Source organism: Oncorhynchus gorbuscha, linkage group LG24, assembly GCF_021184085.1.
Source record: "Oncorhynchus gorbuscha isolate QuinsamMale2020 ecotype Even-year linkage group LG24, OgorEven_v1.0, whole genome shotgun sequence".
NCBI lineage: Eukaryota > Metazoa > Chordata > Actinopteri > Salmoniformes > Salmonidae > Oncorhynchus > Oncorhynchus gorbuscha.
This window is the reverse complement of record NC_060196.1, coordinates 14295843-14313181: the sequence shown is the minus strand read 5'-3', so window position 1 is coordinate 14313181 and position 17339 is coordinate 14295843. Positions and strand designations below refer to the sequence as shown.

Below are 17339 nucleotides of genomic sequence, written 5' to 3'. Positions count from 1 at the left end.
AACAGTTGTTGTCTGTTACTTGAACTCTGAAGCATTTATTTGGGCTGCAATTTCTGAAGCTGGTAACGCTAATGAACTCATCCTCTGCAACAGAGGTAAGTCTGGGTATTCCTTTCCTGTGGCGATCCTCATGAGACAGTTTCATCATAACGCTTGATGGTTTTTGCGACTGCACTTGAATAAACTTTCTTGAAATTGTCCAGATTAAAGTAACGGACTGTCATTTCTCTTTACTTATTTGAGCTGTTCTTGCCATAATATGGACGAAATAGGGCAATCTTCTGTATACCACCCCTACCTTGTCACAACACAACTGATTGGCTCAAATGCATTTAGAAGGACATAAATTTCACAAATTAACAAGGCACACCTGTTAATTTAAATGCATTCCAGGTGACTACCTCATGAAGCTGGATGAGAGAATACCAAGAATGTGGAAAGCTGTCATCAAAGAGGAGGGTGGCTGCTTTGAAGAATCTCAAATGTAAAATATATGTTGATTTGTTTAACACGTACTTTAATTGCTGGGTTTCTACTAAACTAACATATGGAATTGTTTTAAGATGGTCATACTAAGGATCATTTAGCTATTTGTAAGTATGAAATATATATATATATACAGGGGGGCAAAAAAGGTATTTAGTCAGCCACCAATTGTGCAAGTTCTCCCACTTAAAAGATGAGAGAGGCCTGTAATTTTCATCATAGGTACACTTCAACTATGACAGACAAAATGAGAGAAAAAAATCAAGAAAATCACATTGTAGGATTTTTTATGTATTTATTTGCAAATTATAGTAATAAAAATGGACTTTATGATAACTGACTTGTGTGTGGTTTGCTCTCTCATGATTTGGTAATACAGGAAATTTCCACGACATTAATGAAGCCTTTATGTGCTTTTTTTGATTACATAAATGCTTAAATTAAAATGAATATTAGCTGATGAATAATTATATCATAAAACAAATTTATAAGATATCCTATGCCCGTGTATACCACAGGCCTTATTTCTGTGTTGATTATAAAACGGCATCAATTTCCATATAGGCTTTGCCCATCGAACCATGGCTGAGTTAGTGCCTACAAAAAGACGCCATTCATAGAACCACCTCAGTGGCTGCATTTCAAACTCATAAAAGACGAACCCTTGTCCACTTCCCCTCGGCCATCTTTGTCGCCGGTCCAAATGACTAATCAAGGAAGGGAAATTGGCAACATAAGCCGCTCAGACCTCGTTTTTAATGGAGTTTGCGAGTGTACAATTATGTTCACTTCGGGTCCTGAAAAGCCCCATAATTCAATTTGCAATGATTGTACATCCGCTAAGAAAAGTCTGCCAATACTTAAAACCTCAACGTCAATATGGAGTCGACATACAAGTGTAAGTAAAAAAACAATTTAAATAAGTTCGAAATTGTGTTACTAATGCACAAACACATCTTGTAAAAGTAATGACCTTTTTGTTTGTTTAGCTTTTGGAAATTGTAGAAATAAAACATTTTCTTTCTTCAGAAGTTCCAGATAGCCAGGCTAACGTTAGTTAACGAATTAATCTGCTAGCTATCATACAGTAGGTATATAATTAAGAAATAAGTGGTATATGGCCAATATACCATGGCTAAGGGCTATTCTTATGCACAACGCAAAGCGGACAATTGGCCATATAGCACAAACCCGAGGTGCCTTATCGCTATTATAAACTGTTTACCAACATAATTATAGCAGTAAAAATACATGTTTTGTCATACCTGTGATATATGGTCTGATATACCACAACTGTTAGCCAATCAGCATTCAGGACTCGAACCACCCCGTTTATAATAATAATTATATAGTTAATATAAGTAGACATGCAATCATAATTAACTGTAGTTCATGTCAAGCAATCACAAGTTACCGGTGGCTGAAAACACATTAGTCGCGGGATGAACGAGTGAGGAATTGCCAGCAAGGGCGGTCTATTTAAAATTAATTCCTTCCTCCCTCGCCCTGCAAGTGTAAACTCGTCAGACGTCATATCATCAGAAGTGTCCACTTAATTTAAGGGCTGAGGGTATGTGTTTTTTTTAATATTTGGAATGCAACCAGTGTATTGAACAGCGAATATGTAGGGCCTATGAATGCCTACACTGTAGGCATTCATAGAACACGTCACTGTATAGAACGGCGAACGTATTGCCAAAAACTACAAAGCCCACATGGCAGTGGTATACAAGACGCTGTCTGATGATGCTGCTTTGACAAAAGAACCCACACCCCTCAATAGTTACCACAACCACAAAGTCATAAACCCCTCTATTTCTACAATATTCACAGAATCCGATTTTTTTTTAAAAACCTAACCTTAACCACACTGCCAACCTTATACCTAACCTTAAATTAAGACCAAAAAGCACATTTTTGTTTTCATAAAATGTTTTGGACCAATTCAAACTTTGTGGTTGGGGTAACTAGTGAAAGCCTTAAATCATCCGGAAAAGGAACGCTATTGAGTGAGTTGAATAGCTATTTAGTATTTGCTTTCAACGTTAGTATCGTTTAAATTAATCTGATAGCCATTACATTGGTCAATTATTTAAATGCATGTTGATTTTTTTTTTTCATTCACAACAAATCTATATTTTTACAAGAAACATGCCACTGTCGTGGCGGTTTTGCACCAGTTAACGTTAGCTAGTTAGCAATATTAGCCTTTGATGGCAGTCGGTAGATAAAAGGCCATATGTGTAATTCTTGCCACTTTGATACTTTCCTCATAGCAGGGAAATCGATTTCTGTTTCGTAAGCTAGGCAGATAAATGTAATTACTTAATCATTATTACCATATGCTTATTTACATTCGCCTTAGCAAGATACTGACAGCTAGCTAACTCCCGTTAATTTGTGCTTATACCTGTAACTTTGCTGCTTGTTAAGGTTACAGGATCTTGCTATCAGAGACTAAATGTGCCAGTCTAAGAACTGAATTAAAATGTAGTTGAGTGACAGTTTGAAATACATTTTCTTCTGATTTGTTCTCCTTCAAAGCAGTGACGCTGGCCTACTTGGTGATGGTGTGGTTGTGAGGACCTGGACTACAAGGAAGGCACAGAAGACGACAGGCTGGGAAGCACTGAAACAACCATCATGCTCAGGAACTGCGCTCTCAATGTTAAGGACATCACTGACTAGCTGTCCTCTTATAGGGCCCTTATCCCCTACTTTTTGACTTCATAGGAGGGCAGAAGTAGACACACTAACAAATGCAGTAAGAGGGAAATAATTTTCACCCACAAACAGACACACTCTTGAATTGAAACCATGGTGGATAACCGCTACGCTACGGCCCTGGTCATTGGCTCTGTTCTGAGTCTGCTGGCCACTGTCTATCTTTCCATTGCTGTGGGAACACAGCACTGGTACCAGTACCGAAGTCCGCCCGGCAACCATGAGGCCAGCAACGCTTCGGAGCTCCGCGAGGACTTCATCAACGGAGAGTTTGATGAAAAGACCTACAGCGACACGCTGTTTCCGCCTCAACGGCACACTGGGGCTGTGGTGGAGGTGTGTGCAGACACATGCGCCAGGCCAGTCACACTGGTTCAAAGAGCCTGGTAAGAACCTACACACACACACACTAGAGTGGAGGAGCAGGGTCACTGAACCACATGACTAAGTCGCATTGGTTAAAATCATCTGCTAAATGGCATTTATTATATTACTATATATTATTATATATGAATATATTATATTTATTACAGCATTCATTGCAGGTGTTGGTACAGAAACGGTGTGCTGGATAGACAGTTACACATAGCTGTGTCAATCAGTGTTAAACACCATGCTAATATTTTATTATAAAATAAAGCCCTCTTTTTTTTCTGATACCCATGCAGGAGCAACACTGGGTTTGATATTAGTATAAATATTTGGTGCCTACTTCCAATGAGTCCGGGGTTCAATATGATCGCAGTTTGTCGACAATGCAGCTTTTTAAAGGCTATCTCTGATTGAGTGGACATCTGCCTCATTTAACCGTGAATGCAAACGTGTGAACATTGCCTTTTAAAAGCTGCAATGTCGACAACCCACATCAGATTGAATCCCGGTCTAACTCTCTCTTCTCAGATCCTAAGATGGTAACACAGTGTGTGAGCTTCACTCTGCCTCAGCAGTTTGTACCCAAGTACAAAGACCCAGGGAATCACAACACTGGGGAGGACGTGCTTCGGACATGTGAGTCTTGCCTTGCAGCCACACATACAGTGCTTTTGGAAAGTATTCAGACCCCTTGACTTTTTCCAGATTTTGTTACAGCGTTATTCTAAAATTGATTACTTTCAAAAATATATATTATCCTCAGTGATCTATACACAATACCCCATAATGACACAGCGAAAAAAGGTATTTCAATTTTTTTGCTAAAAAATGAAATACCATATTTACATAAGTATTCAGACCCTTTTCTACTAGACTCAAAATTGAGCTCAGGTACATCCTGTTTCCAGTGATCATCCTTGAGATGTTTCTACAACTTGATTGGAATCCACCTGTGGGAAATTCAATTGATTGGACATGATTTGGAAAGGCACATACCTGTCTATATAAGGTCCCACAGCTGACAGTGCATGTCAGTGCAAAAACCAAGTCATGAGGTTGAAGAAATTGTCCATAGAGCTCAGAGACAGGATTGTGTCAAGGCACAGATCTCAGGAAGGGTACCAAAACTATTTCTGCAGCATTGAAAGTCTCCAACACCACAGTGGCCTTTCTTAAATGGATTAAGTTTGGAACCACCAAGACTCTTCCTACAGCTGGCAGCCCAGTTCTTTGGCCTGAATGCCAAGCGTCACGTCTGGAGGAAACCTGGCACCATCCCTACGGTGAAGCATGGTGGTGTCTGCATCATGCTGTGGGGGTGTTTTTCAGCGGCAGAGACTGGGAGGCTAGTCAGGATCGAGGGAAAGATGAATGGAGCAAAGTACAGAGAGATCATTGATGAAAACCTGCTCCAGAGCGCTCAGGGCCTCAGACTGGGACGAAGGTTCACCTTCCAACAGGACAACGACCCTAAGCAAACAGCCAAGACAACGCAGGAGTGGCTTCAGAACAAGTCTCTGAATTTCCTTGATTGGCCCAGCCAGAGCCTGGACTTGAGTCTGATCGAACATCTCTGGAGAGACCTGCAGCAACGCTCCCCATCCAACCTGACAGAGCTTGAGAGGATCTGCAGAGAAGAGCGGGAGACACTCCCCAAATACACGTGTGCCAAGCTTGTAGCGTCATACCCAAGAAGACTCAAGGCTGTAATTGCTGCCAAAGGTGCTTTAACAAGTACTGAGTAAAGGGTCTGATTACTTATTTAAATGTGATCTGTTTTTATTTTTCATTAATTAGCCAAAATTAGAATAAGGCTGTAACCTAACAAAGTGGAAAACGCCAAGGGGTCTGAATGTTTTCTGTACATACACAGAATGTATAAAACTACTGTAGTTCAAACAAGGTTCACTGGTTTTATTTAAAGTTTTATAAAACATGTATTTTTTTTTGTTTGTATATGATTTAGAATCTGTTTTAGGGACAGAAAGTAGACTGTGCGTGGGAGGCTAGGAGACTTGTTACATAGTTTGTGTATTTTGAGATGTCACGTCGTGCCACTATGGGGTAGAAATGCATCAGGTGATGGGTCAAGTCATAGGTTAGGTTTTAAAGGTAGACTCCACCATTGAGATGTAGATGCACGAAGTAAACCAGTAGTAGTGGGTCAATTTCCTTTACAACCAGCAGCATTAAAGAGCGAGGCTAAACTTCTCAGCGGTTTCAGTCCCGTAGTTACCACGTTGTAGAAGCGTGAAGCGCACCTGTATACATGCACAGCTACTCTGTGTTAGAGCAAAGTCTTGATTCACGCGCCTCTCATTGGATGTGATCGAGTAGTAAGGCTAACGAAGCAGACTGTTGTCAATGAGTGAAGTCTGGGGAGGTGCATCTGTGACATTTAGTGGTTTTCAAACAGCAAGGCTCAGATCAACATGATTGCAGTGTCAACAAATGTTACGAATCCCTTTTGGCCCGACAGTCTAGGGGGGATGGTAATGAGACCCGTAACATAACTCATGCAATTTATAATAGTGACAAAGTAAAAGGGAGAACGAAATAACCACAACAACTGAAATCTACCGTCAAACTCAGGGTTTATTGTAAAACACACTGTAATGGGGGGAGCAGGAAAAGGGGCTGAGCTGGACCCAAGGAAAGAAACAATAAGTATTCAAAAACACCCCTAAGCTAGACTAGCCTACTTTAACAACAGCTAACCAAAAATACAGTGATTAGCTGGTCCGTGCAGTTCTAATTAGTGTATTTAACAAAGTTTACCTACGGGTAGTGTATGCCCATGGGCGACTTGTCTTGGTTTCCCCTTTTCCCACCAGAAATCAAACAAACACCATAACCAAAACAATACTCACAGGTGAGGACAAAGTGCTATGGAGGTGCTCAAACAAAAGAGAGGTCAATACACAAAGAGAGAGTGAAACAGAGAGATCTGATTGGGGAGTGATGATTTTCACCTGTGAGGGGAGGAGAGAACAGAACACAGGATACACACACACACACAGGATACTGGTATCCGTAACAACAAACCTGCCATTGTTTAGCTTTTTTTTACATTTATTTTTTATAAAAGGTGAAATAAACTTTTCTAAACCCCCATATCACACACTCGCCAGCAGAAAACATAGGCCTAACGTGTACAATGAATTGGTTAGAGGGGTCTAAAAGATCACTTTGATTTGTGTCCCCTTTTCTGCAGTTGCACCTCTGACTTCACTCCTCGACTTTTGTCTACAGTCTGTTGCTTGAACCTTTACCACTCAAACCCAATCTGTGACCCACCAGATTCAGAAGCTTGAAAAACCTGTTCGATTTTTTTCCCAAAAATGTAGAGAGAAAAAAACGGAAAATTTTATTTTATTTGTGTTTTTGAAGTCGTATAATTTTAGTTTTTCAAACAGGTTTGTTAATTTTATTTCAGTTTCCGGATTAGTTTTAGTTTTTCATTTACTATAATAACCTTGGTTCAAACTGTGTTTCATAGAAATGAGAGTTGGAAATTTGGTGGTTTCCACTGTTTATTGTTACTGACAGTCATGTGAACTCATCTCTTTCCCTTTCTCTCTCAAGCAAATAGACACAGTAATAAACATTGGTTTGGCATTATAAAGCTCTTTCTTCAGATATTGTTCATCTCTACGAATCTATAAAAATAACTTTATTTGTACTGCACTTTTCTGACGTTTCTAAATTGGTTTCTCTCTGTGTCTGAGCAGACCTGTGGAGGTGCCAGTTCCTGCTGCCTCTGGTGTCCCTAGCCTTGGTGTTCCTCAGCGGGCTCATCGGTGTGTGCGCCTGCCTCTGCCGCAGCATCACCCCCACCCTGTGTTTGAGAACTACATGGATAATCACAATGCCTCTCAACACCCTTAATCCCACCACACACAAACACACTTTACACCCAACAACACTTGTAAAATGTACTAATGAAAGCTAAGGGATTCATGAAGGTTAAATGTACAATTGCATGAAGTTACATTCATTCATTGTTGTCCTTCCCATCCAGGTCTGTGCTCCCTGGGCACAGTGTGCTGCTTCCTGGCTGGCATGGACCTGCTCCACAGGGTCTCAGTGCGTCCCGACGGTGTGGACGGCTCCCTGGGCTGGTCCCTCTACCTGGCCCTCATCTCCTCACCGCTGCAGATGATGGCGGCCGCCCTCTTCCTGTGGGCCGCCCGGAGCCACCGCCAGAACTACACCCGCATGACTGCCTACCGGGTGGCCTAAAGAGACAGGGGTTTATTTCATATGTCAGGGTTGCATTCAGTAAGAGCATAACGTTTTGAAATGGAAAATGTGAAGTTGTAGTGTTTCCAGTCACATGTGGACTCCAATTTGTGGAAGGTGAGATTGTTTCTATGAAATGGCTACGTTTCTAAACATTTTACAAACTGCATGTTTTACTGAATGTGACCCTAAATGGCAGTCTACACAACAATGATTCATACTCCCGAGGGGTGTCCTACGAAACAGATTTGTGTAGTTAGCAAGGTAACTTTGGTCAAGTCTGAGTTCAATTCAGGATACCAGTCATACGAAAGTGGCTCACCTTTTAGCCAAATACGTACATTTCAATGGCAATGAACCCTTCAGAACTAACCTGCTCCGGGGCAGACTAACTTGCAGCTAACTCCACTTATCCTGAATCCTGAGTTGAGGACCAATGAAATCAGATTCCCCTCTATCAACGATTGCGTTGTCATCCCTTTCATTTGAGGAAGACAAATGATTCAATAATTTAATCAAATGTTTTGTTTGTGTAAAAAAATATATATTACTTTACACATTTAGTAATAACCGAATGCATTTCAAACTTCATGCAATGTAATACTTTTGTATATACATCATAAATATTGGGGGGGTGGAGTGGGAAGACAGTGCTTGTGCGTTGACGAGCACACCAAAGACTGCATTCACGAAAAGTAATAAAACGAAGATGGCTGGTTAATATTGGAAAACCCGGAGTAGTTTTAGCTTGCTTCGTTGGACACCCCTCTGCTCTTGGAAGGCCTTTGTATGTTCGTGTCTGTCAATCGCCCAGCACCGAAGCTGTTAAAGGTCCTGATCTGGGTCACGTTCAGGGGGGCAATGTACTCAAACATTGTGAATAGAAATGGGATAAATAGAGCTGACATTTCTTACTCGTCATGTCAGAGTATCTGAAGGCTCCACAACGTTGTGCCCTACTGAACACAACTCGAGTGACTTTGTGCTGGGCTGGGACAAAAGCCTGCACACTTTGGCCTCGCCAGGACGAGGCATGAAGAGCACAGGGTGGCCCAGTAATTCACTCTGAAACATCTACGGATGTACAGTGTTGTCGTCATGACAATCCTCCCCGTTACTATACCTGAATGACAGATTTTAGGGTGACTGAATCTTCACAACACCTTAACCACACCCCACAGGGTGGCCTAAACGATCACTCCACCTTAAGCACAACTGTTTGACAGCTGACACTAGCCAATAAAACCTCAAACGAGACATCACCTGTATAAACATATCCTAAGAGATTCATAGAGACAAGTGGTCAATTTGATTTTTTTACGATTCATTTCTCCCCAGCAGCATGTGCTGTATGTGCATCAGGTGTAACAAAACCTGTGGTTGATTATGAGAAGGTGAGGTGCGTTTTATACATTTTTTTTTCTTGAAACCATTTGTTTGTAGGTGCATCTTTAGCGATGCTTTTGGAGTCATATTTTGCCTTTGCTTCTGTTGCCATCTCTACCATTTATGAATGAAAGCTTTTTGCATCACTGCATGGATAGATAATCCTAGCCTTTTTTTGTGGGTTTTCCTCAACTAAATATGTTTTTTTTTTGTGGTTTTGTATTATGTGATCTATAGCGCGTTGTAGTGACATGACCCCATTTGCCTACATTTCTTTTTTTTCAGCAGATGACAATTTTCTGCTTAATTTTGTCATATGTTGATTGAATGTCACCTATTGGAATGTAACCACTTCTTTGCCATTGTCATCCATCTTTGTTAACTTAAACGTTTTGAATGTAAAGACATGTTGCCCTGTGTCGTTTTGACACCACTATAGCTAACCAGTGTTTTGATCTTCCTTTTGATGTTTATGATGTTTGTTTTCTTCGGTTATGTTGAAGTGTAGTTACAATACTTAGGTTTTCGGAAGCCTACAGTGTTTTGAAGCCAGCTTGAAACTACCAATGACAAGACAATTGACACTAACTCCAAGTACGCTTGGTAAATGAGCACTCAACAGATATGGTTCACCGGGACACATTTTATGAAGGGTGTTTAAATGTGTTGAAACACCTTGTGGCTTTTGTGTTTTTATATGTCACTATACCTAAAGCAAACTGCTTAATTGTTTTCCATAAGAATAAAGTAAACCTATGCTCACCTCCGGTCTGAGTGTTAATATTGTATGTGCGTGAGAGTGTGTTTTAAATCATTCAAATGATGTGTGTAACATGAGGAAAGACCACACCTTAAACAATTTACATCTCCTTCCCTCTTGACAATCAATTTACAACTCCCATTCGCCAATCAATGGCTGTATATACTCACCCAATCCATTTCTTGTTCTCTTACATTTACATTTAAGTCATTTAGCAGACGCTCTTATCCAGAGCGACTTACAAATTGGTGCATTCACCTTATGACATCCAGTGGAACAGTCACTTTACAATAGTGCATCTAAATCTTAAAGGGGGGGTGAGAAGGATTACTTTATCCTATACTAGGTATTCCTTAAAGAGGTGGGGTTTCGGGTGTCTCCGGAAGGTGGTGATTGACTCCACTGTCCTGGCGTCGTGAGGGAGTTTGTTCCACCATTGGGGGGCCAGGGCAGCGAACAGTTTTGACTGGGCGGAGCGGGAACTGTACTTCCTCAGTGGTAGGGAGGCGAGCAGGCCAGAGGTGGATGAACGCAGTGCCCTTGTTTGGGTGTAGGGCCTGATCAGAGCCTGGAGGTACTGAGGTGCCGTTCCCCTCACAGCTCCGTAGGCAAGCACCATGGTCTTGTAGCGGATGCGAGCTTCAACTGGAAGCCAGTGGAGAGAGCGGAGGAGCGGGGTGACGTGAGAGAACTTGGGAAGGTTGAACACCAGACGGGCTGCGGTGTTCTGGATGAGTTGTAGGGGTTTAATGGCACAGGCAGGGAGCCCAGCCAACAGCGAGTTGCAGTAATCCAGACGGGAGATGACAAGTGCCTGGATTAGGACCTGCGCCGCTTCCTGTGGGAGGCAGGGTCGTACTCTGCGGATGTTGTAGAGCATGAACCTACAGGAACGGGCCACCGTCTTGATCTTTGATAGCGTTCTGCATCCCTCTACCACCCATCTCCTCCCTTCTCTGCTCTTCTTGTTTTTTTCCAGGATACATTAACTCTGCTGAGAAGCCGATACCACTCCCACCCCAAACACTGTCTTCATCTCCCGATACCATAACGTCCAAGAAACCATCCTCCCGAAACCACCACGCTCTTTCAACCATTCCGAACCATCATGCTCCTTTAATCATCCAGGGTTCCTCTCGATGCTGCGACACTCCCTCTGACGATGCCTACCAAGACAACCACCTATCAATCATCCAACTTCATGCCAAACCCGAGCTGTTCTTTTGCATGACGACATTCTGCGTTGATACACTACATGACCTAAGGTATGTGGACACCTGCTCGTTGTTCCCCCTTTGCTGCTATAACAGCCTCCACTCTTCTGGCAAGGCTTTCCACTAGATGTTGGAACATTGCTACGGACACTTGCATCCATTCAGCCACAACTGCGTTAGTGAGGTCGGCCACTGATATTGGGCAATTAGGCCTGGCATTCCAATTAATTCCAAATGTGTTTGATGGAGTTGAGGGTAGGGCTCTGTGCAAGCCAGTAAAGTTCTTCCACACCGATTTCGACAAACTATTTCTGTATGGACCTCACTTTGTGCACAGGGTCGATGTCATGCTGAAACAGGATAGGGCCTTCCCCAAACATATGCCACAAAGTTGGAAGCACAGAATCGTCTTGAATATCATTGTATGCTGTAGCATTAACATTTCCCTTCACTGGAACTAAGGGGCCTAGCCCGAACCATGAAAAACAGCCCCAGACCATTATTCCTCCTCCGCCAAACTTTACAGTTCGCACTATGCATTAGGGTAGGTACCGTTCTCCTGGCATCCGCCAAACCCAGATTCATCTGGTTCATCACTCTAGAGAACGAGTTTCCACTGCTCCAGAGTCCAATAGCGGCGAGGTTTACAGCACTCCAGCCAACGCTTGGCGTTGCACATGGTGATCTTAGGCTTGTGTGCGGCTGCTCAGCCATTGAAACCCATATCATGAAGCTCCCGACGAACAGTTATTGTGCTGAAGTTGCTCCCAGAGGCAGTTTGAAACTCGGTAGTGAGTGTTGCAACCGAGGACAGGCGATTTTTACTCACTACGAGCTTCAGCATTCGCAATCCCGTTCTGTGAGCTTGTGTGGCCTACTACTTCGTGGCTGAGCCATTGTTGCTCCTAGACGTTTCCACTTCAAAATGACAGCACTTACAGTTGACAGGGGCAGCTCTAGCAGGGCAGAGATTTGACACACTGACTTGTTGGACAGATGTCATCCTATGACAGTGCCACGTTGAAAGTCACTGAGTTCTTCAGTCAGGCCAATCTACTGCCAATGTTTGCCTATGGACATTGCTAGCTGTGTGCTTGATTTTATATACCTGTCAGCAATCGTTGTGGCTGGAATAGCCAAATACACTCATTTGAAGGGGTGTCCACATAATTTGTATATATAGTGTACCTTGTAAACTTTTCCTGTATTTTCCTGCATTCCTGTATCTCAAAGGTGTCGTCTGTACCTAGCACAAACTTAGATGGAGCAATGAAATGCAACATTACATCACTATGAAGACAACTAATTAAACAGAAAATGTACATGTTTAATTGAAATACTAGATTATTGCATTAAACCGTGCATCCTTTCACATACAGTATTCCTGAGGATATTTGGTGATGACTAAAAACAATAGAATTAAAAATCAATTGAAAATGAGGTTAGACTAGTAAGTGCTTCTTAAGGCTCTGTGCGTGTTTTTCCTTTAATTCTCCCGCTCTTCAAACGGTCTCTCTTTTCCTCCCCATCAATCTCTCTTCACTCGCAAGGGGGGGATAGTGAGTGTCATCTTTCGTGCCAGGTGGAATGCAATGCTCTTCTCATAGTACGCACACTCGTTCACAAAGTAGGGATGGAGGACTTCTACCCCTTCGTACTTCACTATCTCCCCGGAAAACATCAGGAACATGGGATCTCCCGGATGGAGGAGGCAGAAGTCACGGTCCTGGTGAGAGAGATTCACATCAGCATGCTTCGCATTTAGATCACGTACTACTTCTATGCTGTGAAATTATACTAAAATGAGAACAATGCCTTCCATCATGGAGAAAGTTATCGTTTGTTTCGTTTTGAACCTTCTAATAGGGGGAAAAGCAGAATGTTGCTTGGGAGTGATCAGTGTACGTAAGTAGTCGATTGAGAAAGTCTTCCTAATTGGGAAGAAGAGAGTCCTGGTTGAAGGAAACAGATTATGGAGGCTAGTGAAAGTAACAAAGTAAATGGTTATCAGCTTTCAGATCCAATAATATGCAATATTTTAGTAATTTGAAGAAGATTGAGCATTGGGATTGATATTAAATCAGAGGCCGCTCACTCTTCAAGGCCTGGTCCACTGCTCTCATGTTTAAGTCATCTGTTGTTTGTGATTTAAGATAAGCTTCCTGTGGAATAATAGCTGCCAGTACACACTGAACACGAACAGGCTGTAAGAGACACCGTGGGGAAATTTGGGACATTTTGTACATGATTGTATGTCCATGCAACAGGTCAAAAAGATTAAGATTACATGGGAGTTGTTTACTTTAGAAGGTGACCAATTCAGCTTTACGGGACACCGTATCATCTGATGTGTCTGAACAGTGCAGCATGCTATTCAGGTTGGAAGCCATTTTTGAACTTTTTTTTTTTGTATCTTTACTGCATATCATTGTTGCCCTGGGGCGGCAGGGTAGCCTAGTGGTTAGAGCGTTGGACTAGTAACCAGGAAGGTTGCAAGTTAAATAAAGGTAAAATAAATGATTGTAGGCCTATTTATTCATCTAAACCAATTCTTGAAATATGCTAAATGTGTTTTGTTTCATTCTGCTGAGACATTTATGTTGGCTGAATTAAGTTTGAGCTCTCTTTTTAATTATGTGCTCTGTATTTAACTTAAGATGTGTTATAAGTAACTTTTGTCAAATAAATATCAATAGCCTATAGCTGTCAGCATGTGTTGAGTACGGTAGGCACTTGCCTTTCTTGGTCATTTCTGCAATATAGACTGTTTAAATATAGACTGTTTAAATTTGTTTACATTTTTGTTTAAATTTTATTTTGCCAAATTACATTCCAACTGTAATGTTGTGTCTGCCTTGATATAATATTCTACTCATATTTTCCCTATAAACAATGGCTTGACTCACTTTCAATATTGCCCTAATAAAATGTTGAAACGGTGTGGCTACATAATATAGCATATAGTGGACACCTAAGCCTACACGATGCATTTAGCGTACAAATCTCTGACAGCTGATCCGCGAGGTGGACAATTATTGTTTTAGGAAACAAAAAAAACAAGTTGAAGTTTTGCTTATGCTAAACATAGAAACAAAATGAATAGGGTTTTTGTAATTTGTTATAGGCTGTTTTTAAGGACATGTACACATGTTTATTATCCATAGTTATCCATAGTTTATTGTTGGCGTTGGCTGCGTGGGTGGACGCTCTAATGGATTAAGCACCCAATGCATATGAACTACCGGTAAATTTCTCAAATGTCCGATAAATAAAAACCTTCCCAACGACTTGTCCGGCGTCAATTTGTCATAATCGGAAACCCTGATATGTAGTATACTGTATACAGTATATAGTATAGGCTACAGTAGGCTACAATATACACTTCCCAGTGGCACTGATTCACCCAATGATAAAGATGAAGTAGAGGCTACTCACCCGTGATGGCCGAGGAGCTCGTGCCAATATCTCAAAATTTACTCAGACTCATTCAAAAGTTGTTTCAAATTTTTCGGGCAGTAGGCATTTACTTTTCAAACGGTAGGCCTACGTTTTTCTCGAAATTGTATTTGGAAATTTGCGAAAGGCAAACTGGCAGCTGCAACCACCCATAGAAATATAATCCAAAAATGACAGTTCCTATTCATGTCAGAACTGGCAGCCATTGATAGTGTACCCATGAGTTTAACAGTCAAAGTTCCATGGTTAGAGGTTCTAAAATCATTTTTGGGGATTATGTCTATGGCCACAACTCAACAAGCTGTTTTATACTTGGCTCGCATGCTGCCCAAATTGCCGACTTCCCGACTGTAAGTGCTTGTGATAAAACTTAATCCACAGCTATTTTTTAGAAGCTATTTATCCTCTGTGGCTAAATTATGCACTCTGGTTTAGTATTTTGAATTATGTCATTTATGACTGTTCAGACAGGAGTAATATAACTTTAGGAGAAAACGTTTTTGTTGCCTAATTATGGAAAAAGTATTTCAATTTATCAGGGAGTGCTGCAGCAGCTATGCATTGAAGGGTCCATGTACAGGACTTTAACCAACTGCAGGAAGGTTCAATTATATACAAGAGCAGAAGGTTCCTGAACCTGTAGTTGGGGATGTATGGCAGCAGTGATTTGATTGGTCTCTGGGTCTCTTGGGTAGTCTATACTCTTCACGAAGGTGTACACATCGTCCACCTCGCCACCTTCAAAGGCACTTCCTGGTAGAGGTAAGATGAGAGATGGTTTGTAATTGGTTAATGACTAGAATAGAATCGAAAATGTCATTTCTCTTGAAAGGGAACTTGTCTTGATACATACATATACATTATATACAAGAGCACAGGCCAGTTATAGTACACAAGATAGGACAAAATATACAAAATACAATAACCACAAATGCCGTGACGACAACATAGTGTTGAATGGTAGGCCCTTGTGCATGAAGAAAATCTAACTGTATCTTTTCCTGGTACGTGGGAGCTAAATGCTTGTAGGTATGAATGATGTTCATGCTATTCTTGTTCTTGACCAAGGCTGTAGGCCAGGTAGCGATGATCAAGGGTTGTGTACTCTTGTGTGTAGGGGATGTGAGGGGTCAGCAATGTTTACGGTTGATGGGAGTTCAAGTACCTGAGTTGAAGCACTGGACCCAATCTAGTGTCTGGTCGACTGCCTCCTTCATGATGTTGAAGATGTCGGCTCTGACCACACCATGGGGTTGAGGTCCCACCTCTATCGCTGTGGAGTGACAGCATCAGAATGAATACATGTGTCACGTAAATGGAAAAACACACAGAAAAAAACACTGGTTTCCTATGACAGGAAGAAGATTGCATGGTGTGTTTCCTATGAACACACAGCACAAGCACAAGTACTTACAGAAGCCATGCTTGCCCAGGGAGTCCTGGGAGTAGGCGTCAGCTAGTGGTAGATCCAGCAGGATAAACCTCACTGGCGCTGAGGTGATCTTCCTCTGAGAACACAACAGATTAACACTTTACACTCCCATATAACCCAGATTGTAGCAGTAAAATGAAGCCCTTCTCATAGAAACCGGGTCAGATGGTGCATGCACTTCCCCTTTAAGACAGTAATAGAGTCATGTTGAAATGATACACTCCAATCAGTCCAGCCAGCCAAATTAAGTTTCCATCCAATTGGGAACAGAGTTTCATACGAATATTTTAAAATCTGCATGAAGAAAATATGCCAATTTTCCCACCAGTGGTGTGTTTCCACCAGATGTACTTTTTTCACAATGCGTTTTCATCACATTTTCAACTCTAAAAATAGCAAATGCTCTTGGCACTCGCACTCTAGCAAACCGCAGCGCACAACAGCTTGCAGATACAGTGCGGGTAGGCTATGTGGGTAGGCTATGTGGGTAGGCTAGTCTACGTTACAAGATTATTATGGATAAGAGCAAAAATGATTTTTTTTATTTGGCAAACGGCAGTCAAGCATCGATCATCATGTCACCAGAATAAGACCCGAGATATTTATTGGAAAGGAGCATCAAGCACTTTCACCATCTGTAACCTAATAAACTGCATAGTTTCCCGAGTCGTAGTGGGAGGACCACACACCATATCACCGTGTGACTCCCAAGTTTACTTATACATGATGGTTATTACATCAATATTTGCGCATTAAATGTGTTTCCACCGCCATATCTTTACAATAATACATTTTTTTTACGCAAAAAGATCCCACCATATCGAAGGAACATTGATAAATTGTACCGAATCTTCCTGTTTCCATCGAGGCTGTCATCATTATTTTTGTTACACAGTGTGACTTTACTCGCATACAAACTGTGGATGGAAGCATGGTTAAAGACAGCAACAGACAGAGTAATTTCCTTCCTCTTCCAGACAGCAATGCTTCCAACCAGCATATTGTCTCAATGACAGCAACAGTCAGATTAACCATCCACTTTCCCTCTAAAACATATTTTTTTTTATTTCACCTTTATTTAACCAGGTAGGCTAGTTGAGAACAAGTTCTCATTTACAACTGCGACCTGGCCAAGAATAAAGCAAAGGAGTTTGACACATACAACACAGAGTTACACATGGAATAAACAAACATACAGTCAATAATACAGTAGGGAAAGAAAAAAAACGATATACAGTGTGTGCAAATGAGGTAAAATACAGGAAGT

General features: G+C 41.5%; 2 protein-coding genes across 3 annotated transcripts in view; one reads left to right on the top strand and one right to left on the bottom strand.

Annotated features, from left to right (window-relative positions):
• Window positions 1-2313: 2313 nt before the first annotated feature.
• cldnd1b (claudin domain containing 1b) lies at window positions 2314-9972 on the top strand. Its single transcript, XM_046325571.1, is given in 6 exon segments — window positions 2314-2803; window positions 3031-3510; window positions 3512-3596; window positions 4111-4218; window positions 7314-7422; window positions 7548-9972. Coding segments are annotated over 5 exon segments (786 nt in total). The 5' UTR covers window positions 2314-2803; window positions 3031-3303; the 3' UTR covers window positions 7825-9972.
• A 2518-nt stretch (window positions 9973-12490) lies between these two features.
• LOC124012125 (N-acyl-aromatic-L-amino acid amidohydrolase (carboxylate-forming) B-like) overlaps window positions 12491-17339 on the bottom strand; it is a 10327-nt gene continuing 5478 nt past the window's right edge. For both annotated transcript variants that reach the window (XM_046325567.1, XM_046325568.1), the window contains 4 exons: window positions 16055-16148; window positions 15806-15913; window positions 15278-15393; window positions 12491-12910 (listed from right to left, as the gene is read on the bottom strand). In XM_046325567.1, the coding sequence (XP_046181523.1) occupies window positions 12713-12910; window positions 15278-15393; window positions 15806-15913; window positions 16055-16148 (516 nt within the window). In that variant the 3' untranslated portion in view covers window positions 12491-12712. The remainder of the gene's footprint in view (window positions 12911-15277; window positions 15394-15805; window positions 15914-16054; window positions 16149-17339) is intronic.